Source organism: Channa argus, chromosome 5, assembly GCF_033026475.1.
Source record: "Channa argus isolate prfri chromosome 5, Channa argus male v1.0, whole genome shotgun sequence".
Classification (NCBI taxonomy): Eukaryota; Metazoa; Chordata; class Actinopteri; order Anabantiformes; family Channidae; genus Channa; species Channa argus.
The window spans coordinates 25629965-25657051 of record NC_090201.1 but is presented as its reverse complement, the minus strand read 5'-3'; the positions used below and the strand labels follow the sequence as shown (position 1 = coordinate 25657051).

At 39.4% G+C, this 27087-nt stretch overlaps 3 protein-coding genes across 4 annotated transcripts; all 3 read right to left on the bottom strand.

The window, feature by feature from the left end:
* Positions 1 to 1012: 1012 nt before the first annotated feature.
* Positions 1013 to 13165, bottom strand: LOC137127571 (protein-glutamine gamma-glutamyltransferase E-like). Of its 2 annotated transcripts, XM_067504705.1 has the most exons (16): positions 11928 to 13165; positions 9511 to 11139; positions 8927 to 9097; positions 8301 to 8555; positions 8061 to 8179; positions 7734 to 7862; positions 6518 to 6695; positions 5538 to 5673; positions 5147 to 5256; positions 4349 to 4464; positions 3319 to 3445; positions 3094 to 3215; positions 2617 to 2791; positions 2353 to 2516; positions 1872 to 2002; positions 1013 to 1390 (listed from the first exon to the last, which is right to left on the bottom strand). In XM_067504705.1, the coding sequence occupies exons 3-16, from the start codon at positions 9084 to 9086 to the stop codon at positions 1243 to 1245; spliced, it is 2070 nt and encodes a 689-aa protein (XP_067360806.1). In that variant the 5' UTR covers positions 9087 to 9097; positions 9511 to 11139; positions 11928 to 13165; the 3' UTR covers positions 1013 to 1242. The 2 variants fall into 2 exon arrangements, with proteins under 2 accessions (XP_067360806.1, XP_067360805.1); XM_067504704.1 differs by lacking the exon at positions 9511 to 11139 and having other exon boundaries at positions 1014 to 1390.
* Positions 13166 to 13309: 144 nt separating this feature from the next.
* Positions 13310 to 22038, bottom strand: ccndbp1 (cyclin D-type binding-protein 1). The gene is made up of 11 exons (XM_067504707.1): positions 21879 to 22038; positions 20558 to 20617; positions 20180 to 20259; positions 19927 to 20008; positions 19723 to 19819; positions 17735 to 17808; positions 15641 to 15717; positions 15130 to 15389; positions 14683 to 14743; positions 14273 to 14319; positions 13310 to 13735 (listed from the first exon to the last, which is right to left on the bottom strand). Exons 1-11 carry the CDS (start codon positions 21964 to 21966, stop codon positions 13627 to 13629), a joined length of 1035 nt encoding a protein of 344 aa, XP_067360808.1. The 5' UTR covers positions 21967 to 22038; the 3' UTR covers positions 13310 to 13626.
* A 200-nt stretch (positions 22039 to 22238) lies between these two features.
* Positions 22239 to 26544, bottom strand: LOC137128151 (H-2 class II histocompatibility antigen, A-Q alpha chain-like). Its single transcript, XM_067505942.1, has 4 exons — positions 26278 to 26544; positions 25250 to 25507; positions 24693 to 24974; positions 22239 to 23442 (listed from the first exon to the last, which is right to left on the bottom strand). The coding sequence occupies exons 1-4, from the start codon at positions 26336 to 26338 to the stop codon at positions 23324 to 23326; spliced, it is 720 nt and encodes a 239-aa protein (XP_067362043.1). The 5' UTR covers positions 26339 to 26544; the 3' UTR covers positions 22239 to 23323.
* Between the last annotated feature and the right edge of the window lie 543 nt (positions 26545 to 27087).

Here is a 27087-nt window from a genome sequence, read left to right as displayed (position 1 = left end):
TGGAGTTGTGAGACGTTAAACTAAAGACTGAGTGGACTGATTGGGAGGTAAACGTATCTTAAACTGTAAAACAAATTTTCCGAAATGTGTGTTACAGACATATTCTGTCAAATGTTGAGCTCCAGATTTATGTCAGGGCCGTTTTGGAAAAAAGTGCAAAGCATTTCTTCTCATCATTACAAATGTGTTATCTGATAAGGATTTGGAACTTACAGACACAGTGGGCACAGGAGCCAGGACAGATTTCATTTTAACCAGTTATTATAATCAAATGATACAGTCCAGGTTACATGTGATTTAGTGTAATTTTCAGCCACAAGGTGGCACTTTGGCACCGGCTAATAAAAACTCTGAATGAACTAGAGGTAGAACTGTATCCTCAACATTATCAGGATTTAAAGCATAATTCTACATCAGGCCGCTTTCACACCAGTAGTTTGTTAAATTTGTAAATATCAGGACAGAAAGAATCAAATTCCACATTGTTGCATTGAGTAAAGTAAAAGTTGTGTTGTCGTCCTGTATCATCCAAACTGTTCTTATAACCATCCCCAGACTCAGTCAGCTTGGAAGCAGGTCACTTTTTCAGATGTTTTGGTCCAGATTAGAGTTTTCACACAGGCACAAGCAAACAAAACAAGCAAATGCGCAGTCCGTTTGAAATAGGCAAAAAAGAATATGTGCAAAACCAAAATAAAAGAGTGATTAAAGGCGCATACTGTCAAATGCACCTCACCTTAATGCCTGATAACAGCTCAGCTGTCACACGTGGGCGCTAGGATATAGTGGAAAACTAGGATGAGTCTCATGTCTCCAGTGTATCTTTTGCTTCCGCACAGTATTTTAAGGAAAACTTTGTTTCACCCGGTGGGCTGCAGCAGGTCTCGTTGTTGTCTCACTGATAACACAGCAGGTAAAATCTGCACGATTTAAAAAAAAAAAAAAATACATAGAGGCAAACGATCCTATTCACAACCTTTATTGGAAAACTTTCCACATTGTGCAACACAATGAAAATAAAGCACAATGCAGCATTAGGAACAGATAAAGGTTGTGTTAGTGACTGTTTTATGGACCCTGGAACCACTAAATGAAGCCACCCAGAGTAAAGCAGGTAAATTATAGCTAGAACATGCTGAATGGAATATTGTATTGTAATATATAAAATATTAATTTGCTTATAATGGGCTGTGAAAAATAGAAATATATGCACCTGACATTTTGCTTCTGTGACTGTCAGTTTTACTTTTTGACATTAACAGTGCAACTGCTCTTGACGTATTTGAAGACGGAGCAGCTGAAGCTGGCGATGAGAACCTTCTGTCCGGTCTTGTAGGGAACAAACGTGAGCCTGACGCGCACTTGTTTGTTCGGCGAAAGATCTGGAAGTCTGCGGGTAACACACGGAGCAACAAGAAGCACTTTAGTTGAGGTACAATTTGTGGGTCACTCCCAACGACTGGGCATCAAAACACACAGCAGGCATTTCATAAAATCAAAAACGGCTTCACAACATCCATCAATCCATCCGCTTATCTGAAGTTGGATCATGGCGGTAGCAGGTTATGTACCTACCTTCCAATATGACCCAATGAGTCGATGGTTGAAATAGCACCACCACATAGGGAGGCAGGTATCTTTTGATAGAGCAACATCACACTACAGTCCGTACAGTAATTCTGTAATTCACCTACACAACACTAAAAGTAGTTTACACAACTTTCTGTAGTTTTACTTTCTGTAGCAGTAAGATTTATCTCATTTTTTGAAGCTGATACAAAACAACACAGTATCTCGTATTTAATGATTTAGGCCAATTAGTAGTTTTTTGATTAGGTAAAAATGATGTTGCTGTTCTGTGAAATACGCACTTGTTTTTCTCCTCTTCCATTAAGCCACTTCCAGACACGGTCAAACTGCAGTTCTTCAGTGTCTCATTGATTGGGTTTTTGAAAACCAATTCCACAGTTGCCTCTTTGTTCACTCTGACCTCACCAGAAATCTGCAACAAACACATTTTTTTTTGACATGTTATTGAAATACACGCAGGAAACCCAACAGGAAGCTGCAGAAACCATGCTCCTAAAGCACAAGTTATGACAGAGAAATATAGGATGATACACGACCAAACCAAACATACAGTTGAGTCTCTCATGGCCAACGTAAAAATGTCCTTTCAACTACAGTATCAAATGGATTGTTGTGAATTTCGGGCCACACTATAATGACTTTGGTGGTTTACCACCATCATCACCTCCTAAAGATCAACTGCAAAAAAATGTGAAAATTATTCTTTGTGACAGACAGGTAGAAAACAATCTGTAAGACAGGAGACTTAAGAGTTTTACTGACAGTCATGGTGAGCGGAGGTTTCGCCAGCACAACGTTAAGTGTAGTCATGTACGGGCTGTCAGGCTCGTCTTTGTCCGTGACCATTGCGGCAACCCTCATGCTGTCACTCTCCGCCATGCTTTTACGGTAAATTGAGAAAGGGACGAGGACAGAGATTGACAGATCTGCAGGAGCCACGAGAAGGGAGACAGATTTACTCACATGGAGTCACTGTAGATTGATTTGTCTGTCTATAAGATTTCAGTTCCCTGGAAGAACGGTCACCTTGCCCAGGCTGCAGTGTCTCCTCCTTCACGTCACTCTGGATGTTCACCGTTGGCGAGCCGTTGTACCTCATGGCCTGGACGCTAATGTTGATGGACAGCTGTTTGGCAGCAGCGCTCTTGCTGTGCAGCACCAGCACCAGGCTCAAATCCGTGCCGTTCGTCGGTTTGGTCACCTGCAGCGCCACACAGGGAGAGAAATAAGACGTGGAAGGAGGTTTTACTGTCACACATCAACCTTCCTTAAGCAGCCAGTTTGATGCTCAAAGCAATGACCTAGAATATGAAGTGACAAAGTCACACAGTGAGAGAAATAAGACGTGGTAGGAGGGTTTGACTCTAGAGGGAGACTCTTGTGCTGGTTTGATAATCGATAATTGCAACACAACGTGGTACATGTGGTTAGTATAGTAAAGTAAGTAAGTAGTAAAAATTCTGTTCGAAGTCTAAGGAGGAAACTTCGGAGACGGTGAAGTACCTCATCAAAACGCATGGTAACCGGGGGGGGGTGGTCTTCCGTCCCTCCATTCTCCGTGTTCTCAGTATCTCCGGGGTTTTTCGAGCAGGCGTATTTATAGACATCCCTCTCCTTCCCCGATCCTGTGACAGTAGTACATTAGTCTGAAAGAGCTGCTACTGTACAGTATAAGTAGGCAAAGGTTTGTGTGTGGTGTGTTTGTATTGGTCCGTGGGTTGAACCCACCCTCCACATATTTGTACGTGTCTGTGATGTCCACCCTCTTGTTGGAGCCGACAGCTTTGGTAGAGATGTTCTGTCCGACTATATTAGTGTCCGAGCAGATATTGACTTTGGAGTTGTCCGCTTTGACCTGACAGGACACACAGTTGGAAACAAAAATTGGAAATATGAGTTGCAAGCAGGCAGATTATCCCTTCAAAGGATACATCTCTCGCTAACCGTTTATTATTATTTGTTTATGACTTTCTGGAGTTAGAAATTGTATATAACTTACATATTTGACGTCTGACACTGAACACTTTACAAACACTCTATCAGTCTATTAAAATACAGTTTATATTTTAAAAAAAAAGTCTTTTTAATTTAAGTTTAAAACCTCTGAAACCATTTATTAAATATGTCACCCTATTTCGATTCTGACCACCCAAATAAAACATTTCGAGATCCACCGCCGATTGTCTCCATTGACCAAAAGGTGACACGACAGCTCTGCAGACAACTCATTGGCCAGAGGGAAGCAACTCTGAAGGATTATTTCTAAAACTCTACTGAATGATTTATGCAGCAGTCTTTGGTCTGGCTGCCTTTAGCCTCCTCTGAAAGAAAAAAAATAATAACTTACTGTAAAAAAAAAAAACAGCCACATGCCAAGAGTCAAAAACGGCATTACTTCAATATTCTCCCTGACTCGTTAGAAGAGGGCAACTCAGAAGTGAGTCTCTCTGCATTGCTGCCAGATTTGACCCATAGAGCAAGTAATATTTCTACAAAGAAAACGTCCTACATATCTCACTTGCTCCTATGCTCCTCTTATAACTGCTACAGCCAATGGCTTTCTTTACTTATATACAGTATTATAACTGTACTATTTATACGGTGATAAATATGACAACTACAACATGTTGTAGTAACATGTTGGTCATAACCTGCTGACTCAAACAACATGTTATTAATATTTCACAGGAGAAGGGTCCCTAGAATTAATTCAATTTGACGTTGATGAGGTCAAAAGGCTCAAGCTCTGCTCACTGACCAGCCAGTCAACACAGTCGGCATTGACCTCGGCGTAGACAAAGGGGGTGTCGTATCGTAGCCCTGTTTCTCCGTTCAGGATGGCTTTGACGGAAGCCGGTCCGCAGCAGTAAACACCTGAGAAAAAGACAAGCACACAGGCAAGAAATGGAGTAACTAAAATAAAGTGCATCATAATGATTTCAATGGAATTGTTGTTTCTTTTTGCAAAGTTGTGCAACTTGAAGCCCTTCAAATTAGCATCTTTCGTTTACATTATAACCCAGTGTCTCTCACCATTTGATATATGACAAAGACTATGCCTTTGTACTATTTTCAATCAAATATAGATTTCAAATAATTTCCAAAACCTGGCTTTCCTCAGGCAGACTCCTTCTGAGCATTTGAACCAATGACTAAAATGTTAGTTTTGTCCTGGTTGAGTTGTAGTAAGTTCTGTGACATCAAGGCACAAGAGTCTAAATACATTTATGAGGCCATCAATAGGTCCGGTGTCATCGGGAGACTGAGCCAGGAGACTCAGGAGACATCTCCTGATGACACCACCACGAGGTAACATACACAAATAAAAAAGTAGTGGTCCTAAAATTGATCCCTGGGGAATCCCAGGGGTTTTGGACACGTTTTCTCTAGTGTCAAGTAAGAACTGCCTGCCAGGAAGACATGAAGAAAACCAGACAGCCCAATGTGTCACCTCAGTATTTTTAAAAGAATCTGATGATTGAAAGATAAGATCAGAATTAAGTAACACAGACAATAAAATCTCATTGTGACTAAAGAGAAACAAGGTCATCAGCACCTCCGCTCTTTTCCTGCGGCGTTGGATCCACAGCTTGCCAGCCGTCATATTTGCCATCTGCTGCCAGGTCTGGACGCTTCATCCACCCCTCCACCCACACATGGAAGTTCCTAAACAAGACAAGCAAGGTCAATAGATGCCAAACAGACAAAAAGGGAACTGAAAGAGATCCAAAGTGAACACAAACGCAAATGGCTAAAAGGAGACAAACTGAACACCCAGAGACGCAAAACCACCAATTAATCATTTTTGTGCACCTGTGAAATGTCTATGAACACATTTTGTGTGTCTTTCTGTCTGGGTGCCCTTTTTCATGTAGGGGGCAGTAATAGCCCTGGTCCTAGATTGTTGTTTGGGATTTTACAATGATTCCGATGGACTCGCGTCTCACCAAATACTGTCCACGGTTTCTTCCGGTGCAACGCCGTAGTCGGAGTGGTACCGATCAATAATGAGATTCTTGTTGCTGTCGTGGGCCGACTCGAAGTTGGTAATCACGCGGCATGGGATGCCCAGCAGACGCATCACTGGAATCAAACACACAGGTTTAAAGAATGAAATCATGAAGAATGAAGAAAGATTGTCACTCAACATTCTGCAACTTCCTCAGGCTCGTCTTTTCTGAGCTGTAATGCTGACCAAAAAAAATCAGAATTATCCCATTCTTCTCCTCGACTGCCACCACAACAGACAAATTTAATTTTAATTTAATTTAATTTTAATTTAAGAAGAAAAAAAAGACTTTAATACAGATTATGACTCCTTATGACTATTAACTATTGACAAACTATTAACAAATTACTAGATTAGTAATTTGCGTATTTCAAATTGGTTCGCATGCTTTTCCTAGTTGCCTTCCCTTTTGAAATACTAATAACTGTAGACAAAACTTTTTTTTGTATTACATTCAACTCTTTAATATATAAAGAAATCACTGAAATCGGTTGACAAATATAAATGTTGTACTGTATATTTAAACATATTAGCTCATTACTGCCACACGTGGTTGGGGGTCTACTTAGACGTCCCATCCCCAGTTATCACATGTCCACATGACGAGTCCGATGACTAAAATTGTTTGAGTAGTGGTCAATTGTTAGTCATAGTTAGTCAACTACATAGCTTAATATTTACAGCTAACAGAAATGTATTCAGCATATTCATTTCATTTTTACATGTTTTGGTTTTAAATATTTATCTTTCAGTTTATGACAGTAATTGATACACATAAATAAATATATCCTAGTAACTTTTCACCATCAATTTAAATTGCTAGTTTATTACAAACTAGTATTTGTTTAGTTTAGAGAGTGTTGTTATGTGCAATAAATTCACGACTGATATTTGTCTTTACGGATGTCAGACGTTTACCTGAACACATCACACCAGCAAACACCCAGCACTGTCCATACTTGACTGGGCTGCACTTGGAGTTGAACCACTGCTTAAGGATGGCGTAGCTGCCGTTCCACTGAGAGGGTGGGACCCCACCTGCAAACGAACCGTCCCAGTTTCCCTCCATGACACCACTGTCATCTTCACAGTTGATCTAGATGAAAACAAGCAAAGAAGGTAATTTTTTTTTTGTGATTAGTTATATTTACAACCTAATTCTGCCAGATTTTTAACCTTATACAGTAGGTAGATGCCATTGAAGTTGGCAGCTTCTTCCCAATATGTAATCTGTCACAAAAGAAACATTTGTCTTGAATTTATATTTGGAAACCTCCATTATCTAAGGCAGGGGTCTCCAACATGTCACACTTTCCAAGCAGCTCAGCAAAGGTTTATTGAATCCTACACAAATTTGATTAGAGACTCAACCCAACTTACATCATATCTAATCAAATTCATAAGTGTCCCACCCCGTTCCTACACAAAAGGACTATTTAAATATTTAGCTGTCAATCAAACAGGGCAGCTGTCAAGCTTGATGAGCCATTGATGACCAGTGTTGCAACTTGGTCACTACATTTAGCCAGTATTCAGACCCCTCTTACGACTCTTTTTCCAAAAAAGCGACTGGCGACAAATTTTGCAACTTTTTCCGGTGCTACTGAAGCTCTGATATGAAAGCACGCGTCGTTCTCAGTCTTCCCCTCCAACGCCCCAAAAGATTTTTGGAGTGTTAATATGTCAGAATATTTGGTCTTTAAAGCAGGTAGTTACTTATAACATGTGAAAACATTAATGAACAACTTATGCACTTTGCATGAAGCCATTACATCTGAAGTTATGACAAATAATTAGTAAGTCATTCATACATAATAATGTACTTTTAACAGTGTAATGATCCAAAATAGGTTAAGTTCATAAAGGTAAAAAGAGAATAGATCAGTTAGAAGAATTTGTCCCAGTTTGCCAAGTTGTTTTTACATGTAATATTATTCCTACATATTGCATACATTATTTAAATCCCCTGAAAATCCCACACACTAACGCTCAGATCATTTGCTTGAAATTTATGTATCATTACTTTGCATCATGTCACTGCTGGAGATGTGGAGATGGTTACATTAAACCTAAAAATGATGCGGAACAATATCGACACCAAAGTAAATGCACGAACACGCAGATCGTGTCCTACCATGGCGCTGACCACGCGGCTGACGTAGATGGGGTTACAGCGAGCAGACTCGTCTTCTAGTGGATTTTGCGAGTGTTTGTGATTGATGTCCAACATCGTCAGGCAAATGTTCACCATGTTATCCTCAAACTGAAGACAAAGAGACAGAAAGAGAGAAGCTGCCGTTACACAATTTTCTTGCTAGTGTATTCACAGCTCTCCATGAATCTCTTTGCAGCCTTAGGTATGGGACGGATAGATTAAATTCATTACAAGCACAGATGACAATTTCATCTTGTGGTGTGACTGTAACTAAGTTTGACTGTGTGTGTGTGTGTGTGTGTGTACCTGTCCAAAGTCCCACTTCATGGAGTTAATGTAGTTTGTACTTCCTCTGTAGATGATTCCTTGTTCATTCATCACATATTCCTGTCTCTCCTGCTCATCAGGCAGAAACACCCAGTCATCTACAGAGAGGGGGAAATAGTGTATACAGTTTAGAGGTATCCAGCTGAAAAATATTCGCATTCTTAGTAAAAGTACAATGCCAGCAGAATGTACTCAAAGTTACACAGACAGATGTCCTACCGGGACACCAGGGGTTGAAGAGCACCACTGGTGTTGCCAGCAACATTTCCTGGTCCCGGTGTATCACAGACAGGGTGTACTGTCCTATCGGGGTGTCGGCCGGGGGGGTGATGGTCAGGATCAACACTCCTGTTCGTGGGGAGGAGTTCTTGTGAAGCTCTATCTTCCATATCGCCTTGGCTGACGGCGCACGCTTCACGCCGTCCGGGACGCCGAAGCACGATTTCGTCCCGTGGCCTTCGGACGGAAACTGTCCTGTGGATTAGAGACACAGAGTGAGTCAAGCCTTCATTTGCTCTTACTCTTCAAAACTCTTTTCACGGAATGAACCTTTCAGTTGAAGACGTTATGTGATGTGTTTTATTTTCTGCACATCCCATCAGTATCTGACAAGCTGTCTGTTTTACCACTGTTCATAATACAAATATGGTATTAACCTATATAATACACGGTGGCTGTGAAAAGGACATTGAATAAATAAATTTCTTGTGTTGCTACCTATTCTTGACAAGATGTGAACTATTAATATTAAAAGCTAAGAGAGAGATGCATTTATTAGGAGGAGTTATTAAATACACACACTCATACTTTCTTACTCAAAATAAATGATTGAATGAGGAACTGACCGGTTACTGCAACCACACTTAGCGGATAAGAGTCGGGGTTAAATGCTTGCGCAAGCTTAAGGGTCACGTTGAAGGGTTGGCCTCGCCTCACGATCAGCTGGTCCTTTGAGATCATATGGGTATGGTGTTCAATGTTGTTGGCCTTAGTGTTGAGGTCCATCTCCTTAAAGACTGAAAGACACAATAATAATAAAAAAGAAACAGAAAGACTGAAACATACTAATAGAATCTCTGTGCCGCAAGACCTGCTTTCAATTAACAATCAAAGATCGAATTTATTTATTATTTATAAAGGCCAACTGGGTTCTTTTTTTGCGACTATAAGAGAGAGAAAGGAGTTTGTCCAGTGAACTGAATGAAATCTGCACTGTACATTCAAAAACTGAGAACATAACATAAACTCACACATCTTTAAATTGCTTAGGATTATTTCTTGTGTGCTTAAATATTGACATAGGCATTTTTTTTTTAAATTACATCGTTATTGATTTTATAAGAAAAAATGTAAACCCAGCTATTACTGAATGCACAACAATTTAAGAAAAAAATAAGCAAATGGGGGAAAAAAAAAAAAGTTCACTGACATTTCTCACTTATCACCAATTGAAAAGCACTTCCACTACAACATCACTGATGGGTGTGGTTACAGGTGCAGAAGAGACAAAGATCTGATGGATGGGACCAGAGTGGTGGCCTAGGGTGACACTGACTGATTGCCCACAACAGGCGCCACCCACTGCCAGAGTGACAAGATGGTACCTGATGTGGAACTTTGAGCACAAGGAGAACGGAGCAAATCTGATGCTGAAATAAATCACTATCATTACAAATAGATCATTTATATTAATACATTGATTTTTATGTACATCAAAGGCCGTTTCATATATTTTGTCACGACCTGGAGGTCAAAGTGGTAGATATGCTAATATGGGGTTTGGACTGACTTTCAGTTTTTAAAACGTACAGTAACTTCATTTGGAGACAAGTATGCAACTGAAGCCAGCACTAAGCCCCTCTCTCTCCCCCTCTCTCCCCCTGCTCTGTGAAGTGTTTGTTAACTTCTTAAATCCTCCTGAATCTGCTGGTAGATCAATCTCCACCAACGAGGGCAATATGGATAAGGCAGTCCACACCAAACTCACTCATCCATGTCTTTATGCAGCTGAATTCAATTATTTGGATGGCTGAGCGAATACTTTTGGCAATATAGTGTATGTAAAGCAAAATGATGCACAAGACATCTTAATTTCTTTCCATTAATAAACCCAGTGTAGCTTGTGGGATTTTATCGTACAATTTATGTAACATACTTTTCAATATTTGCACAGCTTCTCTTCATTTCCTAGTCGTCATCACTGAGCTGTCTCAGAAACCAGCTGTGAATCTGATCTGTTGTAAACATTGGCATTTAGTAACTGGACTGCTGATGAGAACAGTTACGTGAACTTGGAAGTTCTGGCTTTAACCTGAACGCTTCAGTGTTTTTTAACAACTGTAACCGATCAGAACCAGTACAACAGGTCTACTGTGTAATATCATTCTACACCATCACAGATCTCGTAGACTAGAAAAGGATCCGTCTGAGTGGCTTCAGACAGACAAACACTATCATTGTGCTAAAATAAAAGTCAGGTGAGGGTGTGGTGAGACTTACACTGACCTCACCAAACTGGCTAAGCATGAAAAAACATCTTTGTAGTGCATTTGCATTAACTCAAGCAGAGCAGACAATATCGAAAAATCTTGTAAAAGTGCAAAAGGAGCCATGTGATTTGTGAAGTATTTATGCAATTTGAGCGAGACACAACAGGATGAGATAAGATAAGAATGTAATGCACCCCTTCACCTAAAATTTAAAGCATTTAAAGCGCAAACTGAACTCGAGCAACTAAGTTTGGGTTCAGTGTCTTGCTCAGGGACACTAACACCAGACAGGAGGAGCCGGGAATCGAACCAACAATCCTGGCCTCCTGGGCTACACAGTCGCCCCCACAGTCGGTTCAGGCCGGTGCAAACAAAAACCAGCTCAGTTAATAAAAGCGGTGTCTGCCTGGTTTAGCAGCTGAAGAGAGGCAGATGTTTCCTTGAGGAGTTGGTGGAGATGGAACAAACTGAGCTCCACCCTGAATGAATAATGATGTCGCTCCATAGTATTAAGTCAATGCAGCTGCAGAAAATGATGATGATGTGAGGAGTAATGGGGCAAGTCAGTTCTGCAAATGATAATTTCACAGGAGTAAATAAAAATAAATAAATAAATAAAATGTTTTGATTTTTTTTCATATAGTCTTTAACAGTTGCTAAAGTTAGATGGCTATTTCTGTCAGACTATGAAAACCAATTAACAATTAAATATGGAATTTGCCAGCATCTGCGTGTGCAGATAGTATCTCCAAACTTTGCTCCCTGTCAAACAATGACAGACATTTGACGTTACAAAACAAATATCAAAAGTATATCAGCTCAATTTCAATTTCAAAGGCTTTATTCGCTGTACATGAAATGCATTTTAGGCCATGCTACAGTAAATACAGCAAAGTTCTTATGTAAACAATACAGAAGAAATGAAATTGTAGGACTCGGCTGTGACCTTCTTGCATTAGAGGAATTTTAATGATGGTCTTACACAGAACTACTGTGGGGTGTTTTCACCATCATGTACAAAATAACCAAGATCACTTGAATGCACACCACAATTACATGTAGTAAATATATGCATCAGTGATTTTGTGGATACTTTTATGAGTTGAAGCATATTTTCTGTGGAAGGTCACTTTATTCCCATACAAACATTCCTATTATTTTCATATTCTATTTCAGTTCAATGGAATAGGCCCTGCTTTCATCACAACACACTGTGCAGCCAAAACCAACATCAAGACCTTCGGTTCAACGCAGAAACCGTTCGAGCAGGGCGGGGATAGTTCATTGGATGCATAAACCCGCACAGCATAGTGTTGGATGAAGTTTCAAGATTTAAAAAAGATTTTAGAAAACTTACCAGGATCGTTCATCTCTGCTGCCACCTTTGAAAAACTTTTTAAAAGATCAACAGATCAACAGTACAGTAAAATTCACTCTTGCAGGATTGTGGAAGTACAGTAACTTGTGACTCACTGCTAAAGGGTTTTTAACACCTGCCAGGCCCAACCCCATTCCAGATTACACCTTACAATGATAACAAATGTCCTCTGTTTGCACGGAGTTGCTGATTTCTTTCTCGGCAACATTTAACAAACTCTGTTTTCTCCGTTTTGTGGGTCTCATTCAATCCAAAACAGAAAACAAAGCAAAATAATAATTGTTAAGCAAACTTGGGCACAGAATAATGGTCAAATGAGATCTGCATGTTAAACTTGGATCCAAAACACTGCGCTCTGCAACAACACCTGCCTGACACATCTGCTGCATTCTAATGATCAGTATTTGCAGATATTCAGGTGTGATTTCCTCCCAGGTCTTCTGCACAAGCTGACCAGTGTTTCCGAGCTCCTCGGTCCAGCTTCTCCCACCACAGCTCGATGAGGTTTGGATCTGCTGAGTGTGCTCCAGCAGCTACTTTATTTTCCTAGATGATTCTTACACAAATAGAAATAATGTTTGGGGTCATTGTCTTGCTGACAAATAAAGATACAGAGGGAATGACATGTCTCTTTAGTATGAACTCGTATCAGTGCGGATTGAAAATGCCTTGCACACACTCTCCCATTGCCAAAGCATCTCCAGATCCTCAGGTTTCCACCTTCGTGCTTCACTGATAGCGTTACGCAGGCATCATATCTTTCACATGTCAGACGTGTTTTTCATGTAAGGCTTCCAATTTTGTCTACTTCAGTTTGCGTGAATCATTAGTACATTAGTTCTTTTTTTGGATGTTTACTGTATAAACTGCATACAAGTTGCTGTCTCTTGCATGATTTTGATCTCAATGAGATTTTCTGATCACACAAAGCCCAAATGTCTCACTCTGTTTGCTCATATTAGCTCCAGGTTGGGCTAACGAAACAGTCTTAGGTTTACTATGCTCAAAACAAACGTTGATACAATCCCAGCTTTTTTTAAGCCACCTTTATGTTGTTCGTCTGTGGTGAAACATGACTCATGTACTGCAGAAAAGATGATCTGGTATTTCAGGCCACATTCATGCATAATAGGATTTCTGCCAATAAGGCTACTGTAAATGCTGTATGTGCACGTTTCCGTTCTGGTACGTTGGTAACATTTGCACACAGTTTAAATATACAGGCGTGTTTTGTCACGTTTGTGAACGTTGGTGGGAATCTTCAGGCAGGATACACAGTAAGTCAAACGTTTTCCATTTGGTCGGTTATCTTGTGGTTCAGCTAATCGTCATGGAATGATGGTTCAAGACAATGGAAAAGATCTTCTTGACATTTTAATTAATCCAGCCGGTAAAACAATACAACTTGAAGCAGGTTGCGAATGTGTTTTCCAAGCAGTCAAACGCAGATGCCAAGTATGCGAGTTATGCAATGAAGCTGTTAAAAACCAGTAATTCCTAATTTTACATGTTGACTGGAGTTTATCAGTAAGCTGTATCTCTTAACATAAAGTTCATACATACTGTACATTCTTGCAGATACGCGCACACACACACACACACACACACACACACACACACACGTACAGATAATAGGGAGGTACATAAATAACACATCTGAAACACCCACACAAAAGCACTAGCCGTCTTGTTGAATAAGGTCCTTGGCTTTGTGCAGGTTGTGAAAGACAGCCCCATCTAAGAACTGAACCCAGGTCAGCTCTGATTCCCCACAAACATGACTGGACCTGGGAGGGGGAGGGGGGGAGGGAGTGGAAATGATAAACAAAATGCATATTGTATTTATTTAATCATCAGATTCCATCAGTAATATTAGTAAGCTTCATTTTTAATCACATGAATGACAGGATGTATCGCCGGATTTACAGAAACACACCCCGATTTTCCCTGAGGGTATCGGGCATCTGCTTTCTACTACTGTCATTAGTGACTGTTGGAAAAATTTTATCAACACTTCATCATTGTCATCACTGACACATGTCAATTCGGCATCACCTCTAGGTTACATAATTTGCCCCGTCTTAAATTGTTTAGTTCAATAGGTACAACATAAATAAACTGAAAACTTTGCAAAGGAAAATCAGTTTAGACGTTTTTGACATTTTTGACATTGTAGTTCTTATTTTAGTAGTTAGAAGGTTTGACTATAGTAAACACTGGGTTAGAAATCGGGGAGGGTTGCGTCAGGAGATTGATCCGCTGTGGCGACACTGAAGTCGCGGGATAAGCGCCAAAAACTAAAACACTGGGAGTGTCAGTCTTACCTGATCATCTCAAGAATTTTCTTTAAAAGTGCTGCCAATTTAGAAACCTGTCGAGAAAAACACTTGTAATTATTGTACGTTTTATGCATTTTATATTACATTATACAATATAAGTTCAGAAAAGATGGGATCCAGACAGCTGTTTGATTAATCAGGTCGATCCTTGACGGCATCTGCGATATATCTTGGGTCTTCATGCAGTACTACTTTTTTGCTTTTGTTTAGGCTCTTGTCTCTTTAAGTCTTATGTCGAGTTCACTCTCCGTGCTGTTCTTGTTCAATTAGCCACTTGTTAGCAGTTTGGGACATGTAAAAACTTTTATATCTAAGAATAAAACGTGAAACACTCGAGTCTCAATGGTACACCGTGATGTTCTGAGTGCATTTGTTTGTGCCACTGTGTGTCTTACATTGTCTTCCACTCCACTGTAGTCCATGGGCGGGTAGAGACTGAGAGCCAGATCATCAACGCTGTAGCAAAAAGACAAATGCAGACTGTGTTGTGCTCATTTTAAACACTTATGACAAAGTTCATTTTGTATTTTGAACCTTACGAGTCCGTGATCACGCCGGCGTTAAGTAAAACGATTGGTTTGATGGTAAACATCTTTTAATGGCAAACTCCTATAGGTTAATAAAAGCTTTAACAAAAAACAGGCCACTGAGCAAAAATGGGGAAAAACCTGCATAAAAACAGGAACCATGTAGATTTAAATGCTACTATAGAAACAAACAAAGTCATTTTATTTTGACTAAGGGCCTCAGGTGACAGGAGCCCAGCCACAAGTTTATGTTTTTAGTAGATAAAATAGAGAAACCTATGTGTATTAGGACAGTACACATCTGAAAAGACCTACGCAGGACTAATTTCCTTGGTGATGTCAGCCAGGTCGTCGAGCTGAGCCACGTTCTGAGGTACACCGGCGTCACCGTTGGTTCTGACGGCTGCCGTAAGCTTCCTGAGGCACGCCGATGATGCCTTCATCAGCCCCTGGCATGGACCGATCACACAGCGATCCTTCTCCGACCAGTATGTGTCCTGGTTGCCTCGGGGCTCGACCCCTCCCTGGTCGTCATCAAGGACATCGCTAAACGGATCCTCGGCCTCAGATAACGCCTGGGTTGGGGTTCAATATTCAGAGCAACGACCGCTTCATTTTTTGCAAACTTTTTGTGGCACATTTGATAAAACTGACATTTTGTTCCATGTGCTGTTTAAAAAATGACCAGTGCAGAAGAAAACAGGGAGGCTTCTCACTACAATATGAATAATCCTTTAAACGTGGGGGAAAGGTTTAAGTTTTTAAGTTTCAAATAGCTGAATGTAAATCCAGCCTCAGTTACTATTTGTACGTTTCATTCTTGTACCTGTTGAATTTCATCTAGAGCATCTCTCACAACTCCAATCTGAGCCGACAGAGCCACCAGAACTGCTGCTTTATTATCTGCGAGGGAAACATATATTTTTAAATCAATAAACGTTTAATAAACTTTTAAGTGAGAAGAACACAACAGAAACAATCGTAAAAATAATTCTGAATTACATGCAAAATCTGATAGTGATGGATTTCACGCTAGCTCTTAAATACACGATAAACGGCCTGATAAACCCTTTTTAATGCCATTCGTAAGTAATGACTAACTATAAAGATGAAAGCAAAGATTTATGGAATGTAAGTTGCCAATTTCAGGTCGGCAAAGCCAAAGATTATGTCTTTGAGCTCCAGTAATTTAAACAGTCAAAAACTTACCAGATTTTATATTTAAAATTGCTACAGAACATAAAGCTGGAGAAGGGTGGACAAGTTAATATTTGAATTTCTGGTAACTTCATCTGTGCACTGCTAAACACAAACGTCGGCCCTGAAGATTGAGACCTGAAATCAGGGGACTGATCAATTTTCAGACCAGGATGCTTCAAGCCATGGACAAGTTGAGCGGATGGTGTAGTGATTACACATGCACACTTTGAGGCACAGGCACGGAAATGGGCCACACTGTTTTACCACAGGAATGAAGTCGACCTTTTTACCTTTAAACCTTGCACAACCAGTCCACATAGTGGTGACTTGGATCATCAATTTATCCTGCAGCAATACTCCAACTGTAAGTCTGTAGTACAGTGGAGTATGTGCAACACTAAAACCTGTATCTGTCTTTTCAACTCTACCGGAAAAAGCCACCCACTGACTAGTGTTTCTGACAAATATAATCAATCAACTTTAAGAACGTGAAAATATTAGGACTGAATTCTTTTACATCTTTTGCCTGTAATGTGAATTAAATTAGACTTGGACACTGTGTGGAGTGTTGTTGATGTGGCCAAATCTGTACAAGGGAATGAATTACTCTGTCATCCACCAGAGGTTTTTTTAAGGTGGTTTGGAGGTTCCTGAGTTCACCAGCGTCTTCCCTCTGCTAAAGGATGCACTATACAGTTGTCATGGCCTCAAATTTTTCTGATAGATGTTTTAGATGTTTCAGCCTCATGATGGTTAACGATTCTAAATGATAATGTCACAATTGTGTCACAAGTGCTTTTATCTGCTTTCTGATCATTGGACTTGGTGAAATACAGAGGGTTTGCCAAAGGCTGGTACAAATACATCTTAACAGCAGGAAGACCGTATTTGGGTTTCTCTAAAAAAACATATAAAAACACTGTAGAGTTCTAGGATGATAGCTAATGGACACTTAGCAAAGCATGACCTGGGTAGAAACCCAGCATCTGGTGATGGCCACGGGATATAAGAATTAAACCTGCTAATCATTTAGTTTGTCCAATTACTGTACTTCTAAGCCCCTAAAGTCTAACACATGCAGCATTCATACAATATTTTTAAGAAATCATTTTAAATGAAAACTTGCACATCTTGACCGTTTTCTTTTTAAACCCACTGTGGTGTGGTACAGAATGAACGAGACAAAAATTGAGGATGTGGGTGTAGATTTATTTGGGGTTTTATCTTTGTGACCTGGCTTATAAATCAATGCTTTTTTCTGTATTGTTAGGAATGTTTTTCTTTTTAATTGTTGTTTTTATGCTCAAAAACCCTTTTCTTTCACTTTTTTCTAGTTTTTCTGCTTTGTTTTTTGATTTAATCTTGAGTTGAAGTAATGGTTCAGAAGCCAAAAGCTAATGTCCTCGTTCACACACAGACTTCTTAATGAATATGAACTGTGTGAAGGATGCTTTAAAAAAAAAAAAAATAGTCTGAGGTTACAGAAATATATAATCTGGCTTTTAGTACAACATCAACACCTGCAGGCTGAGGTCAGAACTACTGTTATTACCTGATGCAGCAATACAATAGAATCACCAACAATACATCTGCTATATTTTAAAATCTGCTAAATTGTAAAAAGTTTTACACAGTATTTTACTGAAACTGACTCCATTAATAAAATCACATAAATGCCATTTATTTATTCCGTTACTTTAACTGTGGCAAGACCACTGACCTTGTGGCAACTGGGCAAACTGGTCGCAGGCTGACCACACACTTCCTGTTGATGTCAACTGTTCCTGGCTCAGGCTGCAGGGAAGCACAGAAAAACAGAGAAGGGATAAAGAACAGTTTATGCAGCTTAATGTTGTTCTGCTCAAAACAGAATAATATTGATACTTCAAACTAAAAAAAAAAAAAAAAAAAAAAAACAATTGTTAAGATTTTTCTAAAAGCCACAACATTAAAAACTTGTTTTTTTTTATTTAAAATCTTCTCTTCTTTTCTCAATAAACATATTATAAACTAATAATGGGAACCATATGGTGTTTCATTATGGGTTAACAACCTGTCAGCACATAAATTGGTGCTTTACCAACAATTTTGAGCTGTATTTTCTTTTATGAAACAACAAACCTGCTTTGACATAATTACTATGTATAAATGATATGGGATTTTTCAAAGGTTTCATTTCTTCTTTATTATTCAATGTAGCTGTAAATGATGACCACACACACAGAGCAGAAAACATCACACATCATATATACAAATTATTTAATCAGACATTCTGTTCTTAAGCCAGTCTCTATTATATAATTTTCCTACCACCTCTCTCCATTTTTATCTCTCTCCTTTTTTATATACTTGCTCAAAGTTGCTCAAAAGATCTGAAGTACTACTACTAGTTGTATTGATTTTTTTGGGCCAGTACTTGGAGATTTGCTTGAGTATTGAGTTGGTGACCACCACTGCACACAGTGTGTCACATTTTGCTGCATACTGGCCTGTGTAGCTGCAGACTAGATCTTTATTTATTTAGATCAGGAGGAGTCAATTATGATTTAAGGATTTTCGGATAGAGAAAATGTCCTCGTGTACAGGTCCGTAGCATCATCATGTTGCATTATAATGTAGTTATTCGTTACATTTAATTTATTTGTTCTGAAGTAGCATTGCCATTGAATCATCATCTGCACTGTGTGAAGTCAAAAACTCAACTCAAATTTATACATTTTCTGTGAGACTCTGGTTGGCTTAAGATCCCTTGTTTTCGGCACCTGCATTGCTGAATTTAGTGGGTAATTTCTCTCGAATGTAATTTTGTGCTTTGTAGCGGTGTTTCACATTCCCACTTTTAACCACTGCCACCGTCTCAGAGCGGATGACAAAAACCGGTTTCGAGCTTCCTAATGAACCTGCACACCTCAGTTCACTTAAGATTAAAAGCACCGTTTTCTGTGTCAACCTTCTGCTGTTTAGCACAAGCCGTGACGCACTGACTTACAATTTGACAACGTTTCTTTTACTTGTCCTCTCAATTTACATTTTTCCCTCCTTCTCACTTCTGTTTTTACTAGGAATGCAGGGTTTCGCCCCTCTATTCTGTGACGGCCTGCCCTCCTCTGCCTGTGATTGGCTGATCTTCTCACCTTGACCAATCTTAGTCCTCATGCCTAAACCAATGGCAACGAGTACTGGCCAATCAGAGAAAGGTACGATGTCCGTTGCCGAGTAGCAGTGTCAGAGAAGAGTCGCCGGTCGAACTGTAATTTCTGACAAAAACTGAATAAAAACTCAATGATATGGTTCCGGACAGGATAGAGTCTGGGTCCAAACCCGGATCGCGGTCCGCCTATTAGTGACATCTGAGTTAGATGTTATAGGGTCTTACTGTTGATCAGGATCAAACGAGCCACATTATATTTATTTTACTTCAATGAATTACGAAAAAACTTGTACCAGAAATAAAAAAATATCTGCTGACAAAAAAAATCTTAATAATGTCAATTAGTTTGGAAGAACAAAAATAAAAAGTAAAAAACAATTTTATTTGTACAGAAAAATAATAAACTATTAGACTTTCTAGTATTATGGCAACGGCAGTTTAGGCAAGTTTCCAGCTTAATTTGATTTTGTTCCGATGTGGCAGAAAAGTTTGGGTGTCAACTAAAGCATATGAAATATTACATCTATGCACGTCCAACTGTGTGACCGTGTTTGTACCTCTGTAGCGGTGTGCTCAGTATGACCTCCAGAAGCTGTGTGACACCTTCCAGAACCTCAACAGTGGCATCTCTGACCTGTCGCCGCAGAGTGACACCTGAGAAACAGAGGTTTGGGCATATGTGGGCAAAAAACCGAGAAACCAGACTGTTCTACAACTAGCTTCTACGAGACAATTCCAGGATTGTTGCTGTGGTGGTTTACCTTGGCTCTTCGGTAGCCAGTAGTACACCGTAGACAGAGTCAGGACACTTTTCAGTATGGACTCTGCTAACTTCTCTCCATCCTTCAGAACGTGAACACAAGAAAGAAATGAAGACACCAAATTCAAACGAACAGTTTTTATACAGGAAGAATGAGAAAGACTAGACGAAATTTGTATGCAAAATTTCTTGTGTGTGTGTGTGTTTCAAACTGGAAAAATATGAGCTCCTAAAGATGGCAATAATAATCTGACCTGTTGTGATGGCAGTGGGGGTTTGGAGAAGGCCAAGCTGAGTTTAGTGGCTTCTTGGGAAACTGCCTTCACTGCCTGGTCTGAGGAAAAAAAGACACAATGACATCACATTCGCACTGGTGATTTAATTCCATGATAATTTAATGTGGGCTCTTGGAACAAGACAACAAGAACAACCTAATTTTTTTAAATGCCTGTTAACATTTCACATGCCAACTTTATTTGTAACAACTCTCTCTAAAATCTCTCTCTGAAGTGTTTTGTTAGATAATGAAACGATGAAAACATATTTTGCATATGACATGACATCAAAAATATGTAGGTAAGAAGAGCAGGAGGGGGTGTTGGGGTGGGTGTTTATGATAAGCTATACTCAACTCAGAGTATCCCAGAAGTTGGAGAGGTTGAAGGCTCCATCTGACTCATTGGACTCTCCATCTGGGGTGTCAAATGAGCAATCGCTTAGAAAAATCTTCCATATTCTCTGTTAAACTCACAGGCACATACTCAAAAAAAGTGCAAACTTCATACCACCTCTGGTTTATTTTATGAATGTCAAATTGTGTGACAAAAACAAAATATAATTCCTTCAAAATTCTTAAAGCAGTGTTTCTGAATTTGTATTATTCTTATTAACAATAACAAGTAGCTCCAATAAAAACAAGAAGTCAAATGATACCAAGATTTTTTGAAAACAGGTAGAAACACCAAACTGGGCACCTGTCACTGGTTTTGACATTTTCCTGATTTAAAACCTTAGTCATTTAAAGACTGAATTGATAGATCATAAACAGCATTGTATTAGTGCAGGTTGCTCTAAATGGTATTATGATGGCGTTAATTGCTGGACAAGTGTAAGTATTAAAAGTCATTGTGGCAATATCGCACAATTAATGTTTCATCACTTTCACCGTATGGTAACTTTTCAGTTCTCATTTTTTATTACATGCCGGTGGTGTTATATCATCACAATCATTTAACGTTTTGTTTCAGCTTTAATTTAGTGTTGATCAAAGCACATGCTGCCAAATTGTTTATGCTGTGGTAGTTTTACCTTCTGATATACCTGAATATTCAATGTGTGCAAGACTTCTACATTCTTTGTGGATGCATTTCTCCATTTTGCACATTTAATACGTTAGACAAAACCAGACATTCCCACCAGGTTAACCTGCAGTCTGGTCAATATCTTCTCAACTGTTTTGCCTCTGGAGGCGGATTAGAACACTATCACCCACTCATTACAAATTTTAACAGTAGGAGCCTAATCAACATTATAACACTTGTTTTTAGATTACAGATTTAGATTACAAAAATTACATAACATTTTAACAGAGAGAGAGAGAGAGAGAGAGAGAGAGAGAGAGATACAAACACACATATAAAGTTATCTGGGGTGTAACGATACTGTAACAGTCGCATTAGCTACACTTGCTTGAGCAAGTCAGCTAACAACGTGGCAAATGAGAATTTAAGTTGTTACTGAAGTGGATTTCATAACACTTGCTAGCAGTTTATGAAATTGTATAGTACCATTCTAGAATAAGGGTCACCGAAACTCGAAAAGCCAAAGATTCATATCACAGATACGGAACCCAGCTAATAAACAGCTTAGCTAGCGTTAACGTTAGCGTATGTAGCTTGACAAACGCTAACATTAGTATAGTTGCATTAGTTGTTAACTATGCGCTATATTTACCTCTGACTCGGTCTCTGATACACTGGATGGAGTTCAGGACATTTCGCAAAGGCAGAGAAACATTTTCACTATGGTTATCAGCGCTCATGGCACCAAAGTTGTGCGACTATCGCGTACATGCGTGTTGTGGAACTACAGAAGAACAGCGCGTTGAACCCGGGACTATTATAAAGAGAACAACGCTGCAGTCGGACAAGAATAAACGCGACAAACTCGTGTACATCATGTGGTTAAACTTAAATACTGCAAGTAAATATGTTTTTAGCCAAGGTTATTTTAAGCCATGCTATAAAACGTAAAGGCAAACAAAACAACACAGAATCCAACCAAAACTCAATAATTCAAACATTGAAAGGGAAATTTATTTCAAATGTCTTTTCTCTTTATTATTTCATAAATAGATATGATAAACTTCACCAAACCAAGTTAATATGAAATTATTATTTGCTCATTATTAGGGGATTTGTTCAGTCTGTTAACCAGTGCTCACGTTACAGAATTTTTTCATTTTCATTAAACTGTAATCAAAAATGACACAATGAAGTGATGCTTTGAGGAAAAGAAATGTTAATAAACACACAAGTAATATACAGTAGAGTTTCCACAACAGACAAACAGGAGCAAGAATATGCTGAAAAACAAATAGAACATTTCATAAACACTGAAAATGAATAATGGCAGAAATGCATGAGTTAATTAAACAAATGTGACGCTTGTCAATTGCTTGTTAGCACCTTCATTGTGCCAGTAAATGGCTGCAATAACACATTCATTTGTATTGTTTTCACAAATCCACTCGCTGTGAACATTTGTGAACTGTCAGAAAGCCAACACCTGAAAACAGACAGGGGAAGGCCTGAGTAGACTTCTGTATCTGTTATATGTAGTGCTGTGGGTTTTTTGGTCATTGGATGTCTATTTTGGGAAATGTTTTAAATCTGCGTTTAGTAATTTTGGGCCTCTTTCGGACTGTTTCTGGTAGTTGATCATCAATTATTTAGTAATTTTGCATCTTTTTCTACTTCTTGTACACTTCCTGTTTTTACTTCCTGTCAACTTTAAATGCTCTGACCCAAGGGCCCCGTGACCTCTCTTGCCCCGGGCCCTGGGCCAGGTGAGCCCTAATCCGTCCACACCCATTATCCAATCAGGGTGGAAAACACATGGCTGAACTCCCATTTTAGCCCACAAGGTGTCACTGCCAGGCTTTTTTCACCTGTTGTTTCTTTTCTTTGTGCCTCAAGTCTGCATTTTACCTATTTCACAGTAGATGCTCAAATGAAATTAACTACATAATAATAATTTGACCTGCAGTGATCAGTTGAATAATAGGCAACTGTTCAGCTGTCCATGTCCTGCTGTTTACAAGTTTTCAGGTCTTTTGTCCGTACAAATGGATACACCGTTGACCATGTCATGTCACCCAACACCTCTGTGGTCCAGCTTTAATTTGACTGCTTGGTGAAAAAGAAGGCTCCAGCGCCGATTCCCATCAGGCACAAAACAAGGCTCACAGCCAAGAACACAGCTGCAGGAGTCAAACTGCTCCTCGTCTTCTGCAGCTCTGTGGATTGAACAAAACAATTATACATTTCCTGTTTTTCGAGGGATTGTCTGCTCTAAAATGTAGAGTCGTCATCGTGAAGTAAGATGGATGTGAACGTTCAAACCTGCAAGCGAGACTTTTATGTGTAGAACATTTTATGTGCCCCAAATTTAGCCCGCAGTGAGTTAGAAGAAGTGCATTTCTATCTCTGGAGCCAGAACAGAGATAAACCTTGATTGTACTGAATTCAGGCTTATGTCTGTAACTGTAATAAATGGCCAGACTGTAGAAACACTGGAGCCCTTTAAATATTTGGACACTATCACTGACAACAAACCATCATTTGCGCAAAATGCAAACTGTGTGAGTAAAATCAACACCATCTTCTCGGTCTAAGTGCGTCGGCCAAGTTTCAGGTTGACAGAACTCCCGCACTTTTGTCTTTTATGTGTTAGTATAGTTCTTTCAGTGTTAAGCAATAAAGTTCACTTAACAGCACTGTTACAAAATTACTGACTCACTTAACCAGCCTGCCTGACCTCTATAAAAAGCAGCTACCAAAACTAAATACAACTAGTAAGTTGCATTTAGCCATGGCCACAATCTGTCTTTAACCTCTAAGGATAAAGTAGATAACACTCAACCAAAAATGAAAAAACAGGGAGGGGATTCAGGGTCCATTCATCCAAAGGTGAGCGAAAACTGACGTAAACCTAAATACACAGGAAAGTGCACACGGACGCTAAAACAAAGTACTGGTCAAATCAAAGGTGCTATTGAAAATCTTTCTGTTTTTCTATAGGGATTCTCTCCGTCAGGATGCCATTGCCATGCACCAATAAAATTAGAAAAAAACTACATGAAAAATGTAGACAGTTATGTAAAAAATGTCACTGAACATAATCTGGGTGTTTGCTTAACTGTCTAATGTTAACAGTGCGTGTTGTTTGCAGTATCTTCATAATGTATTTATGGAACAAAGCAGATACTTCTCTAACTACTGCTTTGTCACTAACGTTCAGCATTAGTGAAAATCTGGTTTGTTAAAAATGAAAAATGTCAATGATGTCTGTCGAGGCAGGTCTAGCTAACCACTTTATGAAGAGTAGTTATTTCTTTTTATTTTCCTGTCCATCCTGTGTGGTCTCCAACCTGAAAACCCTCATTTCCTAAAGAGACACAATTTACACACAAGTTTGGCAGCATTGCCCCTTGATATCAAATGCAAACAGAACATTTGATTCAGACACCACAAGTGTTTGCCTTACCCCAGCTCCTCGTGAGAGGTTGTCGTAAGGCCTGATGCTCCACCGTGCAGGAGTAAACGTCGCCCTCTCTGGGAGTGAAACTGAGCGAGGAAATCCTGTGGAACGTCCCGTCACTGTTGTGGTGGTAGCGGTGGTCCAATGCCCCTTCTGTGATCGTCACCTCGTTCTTTGTCCATGTGAAATTGATGGTCGGAGGGTAGAAGTGACTGGCCAAACAGAAGATGGTGTTCAGCACCCCATCCTCCCCCTCATACCGGGTGTAGATGGAGGTGCCTGGAGCTTCTGGTCCAAGAATAAAAAACAACAGAAAGAGGTATAAAAATCACACTTTCTTAACATAGGAGTAGTCACTTAATTGCAATAAAAAAAAATTTATTTTAAATTTATCTTCAGAGCTTTTCACTGTGCTTGATGAAACACTTCATTAAGAGTCAAACTCCTCATATGTGCAAGTATACGTGGCAAATAAAAACAGACTTTGTTGACATTTCCCGTGTTCTCTTGCTAAAAGTCACAAAATCTTTAGTGAAGGTTCTGAACTGTGTTGAGTCTAGTACCTTGTTGCAGGGCAGCACCAGAATCAGCATGTTTTGCTTTACCCAGAACACTGTGGCAGTGTTCAATGGCATGTTCAGCAATTTCATAAACCCGCTTCGTAAAGGGCTTTAGATAGTCCGGCAGGTGGGGCATTGCACACACTATTTCCCCCTTGCTGAAATCAGCATATCCACACACGTCATCGTCGAGAAGGACGTCCACTCGCACGTCTTTGGACTCATAGCACCCATAGGTGTAACGGAAGTCATGGGACAGTGCTGGAAAGCAGATGATGGAAAACTATGACAAGATGGAAGCAATTTAAAGACTCCACAAGTGCATTTTCATTCGAAACATTTGTCTCCTTTGTCTCCGTTGGAGGGACACCTCCGACTACAAGCTAAGAAACTGTCATATAGTGCTGTATAAAGAAAGCTGCATTGTAGGAAATATAACTGATGGTGATACGTGACACTTGAGTCACATGAAAATGTCCCATGAAAATACAAACTATTGCATGCAAACGTTCTTTTAGTCAGTGGTTCCTAAACTTTTTGGCTGATCAAAAAAAGAAGTGAAATTTCGCGTGACACTTCATCATCGTGATCAGGCTGAATATGTCTATGATTTGTGACAAGTGGCTGTTTATATGGACCCAGTGTAAAACAATTGAGTGTTTCAAAAGAAAAAACCACAGCAAAATACAATGTAGTGACTTTAAGTCTATGATTTAGACCCACTTATCTGCTACTAGAAAGAAATACACCCTTTGTTTTATTTTTAACACATCACACACGAAAGGCAAACTAGAGTTTCACTTCTTCTTCCTGTTTTTTCTCACATGCTGTATCACAAGAATTGGTCGCAAGTTCTTTTACTTCTTTATTTTAAGGGTCTTTCTGTGACACAGACATACAGTAATAACCACTAAGCAAAACCATCTCAATGAAGCTGATTTCAATCTTTCTACTGGCTCTACTTTTGCTTTACAGCTGCTGAGTTACCCACAAAAGACACGAGTGAACACAAGCGGCAGTTAATATCTTACATGTTGCAGAAGAACAAGGAGCTCCAGTGAGTAGGATCAGCGCAATCAGAGACAGAGTCATCACATATCCAAACCTGTTGAGTGTCTGCAGAAAACAGCTCAAACAAGAACAGAAAGAAAAAAAACAGGTGCTGAGCGTCCAGTCAGATACAATTACACAGCGGTTGCCGGGCAGATTATTTCATATAGTTGGAACGCTTCAAAGCAGAAGCTGCTGAGGTGGTAGAAGTACACAAACTCCAGTAACTGAGTAAGTAGGGGTGAGTGGAGTGGGTGGGCTGTGAGCTAAGGGTCCGGTCTGTCGTGTCAGAAACAAAAAGAAAGGGGAGGGGTATACATACATATTAACATGGTCAGCAACATCCTGATGATGCAATGTGTAGGTGGTTGTGGAATTTAAAGCAATGTTACGGACCCCTGCTCTATAATTTACCTAAAGTACAAAACTACAAGTACTACACACCGATGAATTACTGTAGTTGCTGTTGATAACATCTAGTCCAGATCTCTCAAACTTTGGTTTGTGTGTGTGTGTTTATATTGCTTTTGCATATTTTATGGTCTGTATGTTTTTATGTTGCTTAAACTTTGTTAGTTTGTGATTATTTATATATGTACTTTATGTATTTACACATATAATTTGGACATTTAAAAGCAGAAAAATATTACCATTTTATTTTATATATGAATTAATCTTGAATTTTGTGCTTAATATGTTCCCTTCTCTTTGTGTCTGTATGATTATCTCCTTGATATGTTGTGGGTTTTATTTCTCTTGTTGTACAGCAACTTGTTCAACTTGTGCTTATT